The 5,688-nt window shown below is 40.3% G+C and overlaps 1 protein-coding gene across 2 annotated transcripts; it reads left to right on the top strand.

Annotated features, from left to right (window-relative positions):
* The first annotated feature begins 730 nt into the window (after nt 1-730).
* Nucleotides 731-5,682, top strand: LOC104967486 (flavin-containing monooxygenase FMO GS-OX-like 7). Of its 2 annotated transcripts, none has more exons than XM_010796956.1 (5): nt 731-784; nt 1,491-1,629; nt 2,164-2,271; nt 2,879-3,088; nt 4,754-5,682. In XM_010796956.1, exons 2-5 carry the CDS (start codon nt 1,603-1,605, stop codon nt 5,063-5,065), a joined length of 657 nt encoding a protein of 218 aa, XP_010795258.1. In that variant the 5' UTR covers nt 731-784; nt 1,491-1,602; the 3' UTR covers nt 5,066-5,682. The 2 variants fall into 2 exon arrangements, with proteins under 2 accessions (XP_010795258.1, XP_010795257.1); XM_010796955.1 differs by having other exon boundaries at nt 900-1,629.
* The last annotated feature ends 6 nt before the right edge of the window (nt 5,683-5,688 follow it).

The raw sequence follows: 5,688 nt of genomic DNA, 5'->3' as shown, positions 1-5,688 counted from the left end.
CCACAGTTGATTTCTTCACACCAAGCTGCTTACCTATTGCATGTTCAGTCTTCCCAGCCTGGTGCAGGTCTACCATTTAGTTTCTGGTGTCCTTTGAAAGCTCTTTGGTCTTGGCCATAGTGGAGTTTGGAGTGTGACTGTTTGAGGTTGTGGACAGGTGTCTTTTATACTGATAACGAGTTCAAACAGGTTCCATTAATACAGTTAACAAGTGGAGGACAGAGGAGTCTCCTAAAGAAGAAGTTACAGGTCTGTGAGAGCCAGAAATCTTGTTTGTTTGTAGGTGACCAAATACTTATTTTACACCATCATTTGCAAATAAATTCTTTAAAAATCAGACAATGTGATTTTCTGGATTTCTTTTTCTCATTCTGTCTCTCATAGTTGAGGTATACCTAGGATGAAAATTACAGGCCTCTCCTCTTTTTAAGTGGTTTAACTTACACAATTGGTGGCTGACTAAATACCTTGCCCCACTGTATATATAAACAAACATATTTGGTAGTTATGATTATGACTGAAGTTGGTTAAACTGTTTCAAACCATTTTTAGGATTATATTGTCCTTTTTCTTATGTATTTCCGTACTTCATTTAACGTATCACTTTATTATTTCTTAAATTGTTAAGTGTCTTTGCCTCCTGCTGCCGCTAGGTGTCGCCAAAGTTCAGTATTTTCTCATTTTAAGTGTGTTTTTTTGTGTTTTAACATTTGTTTTTATTTGTTTTTAAGGCATTACTCTGTTCCTAACATCCCGACCATACCGGGGATGGAGAACTTTAAAGGTACCTTAATAAATATGGTTTATTAAATTGACATATATATACATACTGTCAGATTCAACCCGATTTATATATTTATATATACTTTTTAACTCATGTGTATTTCTTTATTAACCAGCTTATTAATAATTTTCCAATTCGGGTTCAATAAAGTATTTCAAATTTAAACTAATTCATTGAAAATACAACATTTCTGATGGCTATTTTTGATGGAGCTATGCTAGCAATTTCCCCCTGCTTCCAGCCTTTGTGCTAAGCTAGGCTAACAGCTTCCCCCTGCTTCCAACTTTTGTGCTAAGCTAGGCTAACAGCTTCCCCATGCTTCCAACTTTTGTGCTAAGCTAGGCTAAAAGCTTCCCCCTGCTATGCTAACGGTTGCCCTGCTTCCAACTTTTAAGCTGAGTTAGGCTAATATTTCCCCCCTTCTTCCAGTCTTTAAGCTAAGCTATGCTAATAATGTCCCTCTGATTCCAGTCTTTAAGCTAAGCTATGCTAATAATGTCCCTCTGCTTCCAGTCTTTAAGCTAAGCTATGCTAATAATGTCCCTCTGCTTCTAGTCTTTAAGCTAAGCTATGCTAATAATGTCCCTCTTCTTCTAGTCTTTAAGCTAAGCTATGCTAATAATGTCCCTCTGCTTCCAGTCTTCATGCTAAGCTATGCTAATAGTTTCCCCCTGCTTCCAGTCTTCATGCTAAGCTATGCTAACAGTCCTCTCTGAGCAGGAGAGGTGCTCCACAGTCACTCGTACAGATCTGCTGAGTCGTTCTCAGGGAAGACCGTCATCGTTCTGGGAGCAAAAGCTTCAGGACTGGATATTTCCATGGAGCTGGCTAACGCTGGAGCCCAGGTAACAAAAACATTGAGTTCAGGTGACAAACTTTAGTGGATTAATGTGGAGAGATCATTATTATGATGTTTATGAGGCGGTTTCTTAGATTCAGTTAAGAAATATTCCCCAGAAAAAGGGTAAAATAAAGGAACACCCAATATGTTCATTTGAAAATAAACTCCACTGTGTTTTAAAGAAAACAACAGAACATTCTCCATGATTAGAAGTTAATGTAGGCTCATGTTTAACAACCAAAACTGTCCTGTATCCAGTCCTATTTCAGTATTGCACAAATCAAACTTAGAATGCACTATTTAAAGTCCATCTGTAGAAATTATATTTATTTTATAAGTCCTAATGTCTGATATTTTATATTTTCCCATCTACAAAAACAGAAACTGAACATTATAATATTTTCTTACCAATTGAAACAGAAGTTCTGGCAAAATATCACTCTCAAAATGGTGCAAATATTGAACTATAATGGCACTAAAATGGGACACAAATATGGCCAATTCATGAAGACTTTTCTCTGGTTTGTTTTGTGTGCAGGTGCGTCTGAGTTTCTCCGGTCCTCCGCTCACCTTCCCTCTTCCTGACGGGATCCAGGAGGCCGGTTTAGTCGAGGCGGTCGATAGAGACGGCAGCATTCGCTTCCAGGTCAGGAAATGTACCAGCAGCAGGAATAATAATCTTTACTTTAACCCAGTTTGTGAAGATCCAGGGATTCAGAGGGTCCTTAGGAGTCTGAATAGGTCTTAAGATATCTTAAACCCTAACCCTTATTAATCATAAAGTCTTAATTAGTCTTGATGATTCTTAAGAATTATTTAAAAAGTCTAAATTAGTTAAAATCCTAAGAAGTCTTTGAAAGTAATGAAGTCTTTAACCATGTTTTTTAAGTCTTAAACAGTCTTGTACATTCTTTATAAACCTTAAAAAGCCTTTAAAGTATATATTTTTTTATTAAGTCATTTCCTTTGAAGTATTAAAGTCTTGAATATGTTTTTTAATTCTTTAAAGGTCTTAAAAAGTCTTAAACAAGCTTACAAAATCTTCATGTCTTATTTAGTCAACAAAACAAACAATAAACTAAAAAGTCCTAATAAGTCTTCAATAAACCTTCATAAGTCTTGAAAGGTGTTTTTAAATCTTAAACAGGTCTGAAAGGGTCTTAAAAAGGTCTTAACAGATCTTAAGACGTTTCCATCCGTCATTACCAGTCTTAAAAGGTATTGAACATTAATGAAGACCCTTCCTGTTGCAGGACGGCTCCTCGGGCCCTGCAGACGTCCTGCTGTTCTGCACCGGATACGTCTTCAGCTTCCCGTACCTGGACGCCGCTCAGCTGAAGCTACAGATCCAGGATCAGCTGCTGGCGCCCCTGTACCGCCACATGATGCCCCCCAACTTCCCCTCGCTCTTTTTCATCGGCATGTGCAAACTCATCTGCCCCTTCCCCAACTTCCACTGCCAGGTAGGCCGACCCGACCAAAAATAAGGAGTTTAAAGATACCTGAGAACCATTTCAGAAGTCTCTTAAACAGCCTAAGGAAGTCTGAGAACGTTTTAAACGCTCTGAGAAAGTCTTAAACCGTCTGAGAAAGTCTTAGGGTGCGTTCACACCTGCCTTGTATAGTCCGGTTCAATCGAACCCTGGTGCGTTTAGCCGCTTGGTGCGGTTCATTTGGGTCGGTGTCGAGACCTCTTAAGTGAACTAAACAACCGGACTCTGGTCCGCTAAAATAGGTGGTCTCGGAGCGCTTGCTAGCGGTTCATCGCTGGTGTGAACACAGTCCGCACCAAAACATAGGAAGCGTAGTATTTACGCGTCACAAGAACGGGGATATCTTCAAAATCTTTAGCCTCTTTCAAGACATCCGCGGTTGTTTAGTTAAAGAGTGAAGCAGAATGAAGTGTTGAACAGTGTCTGTAAAGTAAAAATTCTTCGTCAGCTACATAAAAGTAAGAACAGCTGTCGTCGTTGAAACATCCTCCGGACTGCAGAGCGTCTCATTATATGTGTTATAATGTTTTTTAGCGGACGTTGTCTGATTATATAATCATATGCGCGGGCCGCTAGTGTCTGTTGATCTCTAGATTAACAGCAGCATGAGAATAACCTGCCGAAAGTGCAGATGCTCCATGGCGGAGGCTCCGGTAGAAATTGCCGGGATTTGCGTTTGTACCCCCTTAATGTCTGACCAATGGTTGAACAGCATTTCCGTGCACATGACTTGTGTTTAAAGTTTATAGTCCGTTTGAGTTTTGCCGTGTGAACGCAAACCGAACCTTCTGAAAAATGAAACAATGGAACAAACTGTCGTCACCAAACGGACTATTAGGTGTGAATGCGACCTTAAACCTTCTAAGAAAGTCTTAAACCTAAGTCTTAAACGGTATAATTATCCAAAATCTACCAGAGACTCAACTACCGGATAATAAGAGACAACAGCTGGGAGCCTTAAAAAGTCTCTATGTCTGAATAAGTCTTAAAATGTGCTAAAGGTTCGAATAAGTCTTTAAAAGTCCTAAAAACCGCCTTAAACCGTCTGAGAAAGTGTTGAGCAGTCTGAAAAAAGGTCTGAATAAGTATTGAAAAAGTCTTAAACTTTCTGTCTACTCTACACAAATCTTAATCCGTGTTAAAAAGTCTTAATAAGTCCCAACAGGTGGCACTAAGGGTGCATTCTCGTGCGTTCTCATCTCTGTTCTCATCTCTGTTCGCCTCGCTGTTGGCCCCGCTCACCAACGTCTGGGAGCCGAGACTATATAAAAAAAATAACGGAGTAACGCACCATGTAGTAACGGGAACTGAGTTACTGAATTAAAAAAATAACGCGTTAGAGTACTAGTTACTGCCAAAAATAACGCCGTTACATTAACGCTACATTAGCGCTCCGAGACCACCTATTTTAGCGGACCAGAGTCCGGTTGTTTAGTTCACTTAAGAGGTCTCGACACTGACCCAAATGAACCGCACCAAGCGGCTAAACAAACCAGGGTTCGATTCAACCGGACTATACAAGGCAGGTGTGAACGCACCCGAAGTCTTTAGCAGTCTGAAGTCTTTAAGTGAAGCCTCGTTTGATCCACAGAGGTTGTTTTAGTCGATCCTAATGACTCCCTGTGGTGCGTTCAGGTGCAGTTCGCCCTGGCGGTGCTGGATGGCTCCGTCTCGTTACCCTCGGCTGCTCTGATGGAGCAGGAGGTGCTGGAGGAGCTGCAGGAGAAGGAGCAGCGAGGCATTCAGCAGCGCCACCTGATGGTGCTCCAGCAGCAGCAGTGGGATTACTGCTCGATGCTCGCTGACACCGCTCAGTTCCCCCCGCTGCCGCCTGCCGTCAGGAGTCTGTACGAGGAGGTATGGAGGCAGCGCCGAGAACACCCCAAACACTACCGGAGAAACAACTACCGCCTGATCGCAGACGACCGCTGGGAGCTCGTTCACTGACCGAGACAATAGCTGATACCTTACCTTAGCTAAGGAGGTTTCAAACAGATGCAGATTAACAGTATTAATATATAATAACAGATGAATAACTACCGGAGACTCAACTACCGCCTGATCGATGGCGACCGCTGGGAACTCGTTTACTGACGGAGACAATAGCTGATACTTAAAACAGATTAACAATATTAATATATAATAACAGATTCATGTTAAAAGACAATACATAGGAAAACTACCGGAGACTCAACGACCTCTGGGAAGAATTGAAAAGTCTCAAAAAGTGTGAGACTACGTTAAAAAACTCTTAATAAGTTCTAAAAAGTCTTTAACATTGTAATAAGTATTAAACGGTATAATTATCTAAAAGCTGCTGCCGGAGACTCAACTACCGGATAGTTAGAGACAACAGCTGAGAGTCTTACAAAGTCTTTAAGTCTAAATAAGACTTCAAATGTGTTTAAAAGTCTTTTAAAGTCCTCATAACTCTTTTGAAATCTTAAAAGTCCTAATAAGTGATCAATATTTTCATTCTTAAACCCAAATAGTTTTTGTCTCTGACACATGAAGAAAATGAAAAGTATAATAATGGTTAATAGTTATTGTTGTAACATTGGAATAAAAAA

Source organism: Notothenia coriiceps, unplaced genomic scaffold (assembly GCF_000735185.1).
Source record: "Notothenia coriiceps isolate Sejong01 unplaced genomic scaffold, NC01 NC01_scaffold00037409, whole genome shotgun sequence".
In the NCBI taxonomy this organism is placed as follows: domain Eukaryota; kingdom Metazoa; phylum Chordata; class Actinopteri; order Perciformes; family Nototheniidae; genus Notothenia; species Notothenia coriiceps.
Note: the sequence above shows the minus strand (reverse complement) of the source record. Positions and strands in the feature narration are given on the sequence as shown.

What these genes read in the sequence shown, in the direction of transcription:
- LOC104967486 (XM_010796956.1), top strand. Translation starts at nt 1,603, where the DNA reads ATGGAGCTGGCTAACGCTGGAGCCCAG. An exon ending in TGGCTAACGCTGGAGCCCAG is followed by an intron (nt 1,630 to 2,163) that starts GTAACAAAAACA and finishes TTTTGTGTGCAG; the next exon opens with GTGCGTCTGAGTTTCTCCGG. An exon ending in ACGGCAGCATTCGCTTCCAG is followed by an intron (nt 2,272 to 2,878) that starts GTCAGGAAATGT and finishes TTCCTGTTGCAG; the next exon opens with GACGGCTCCTCGGGCCCTGC.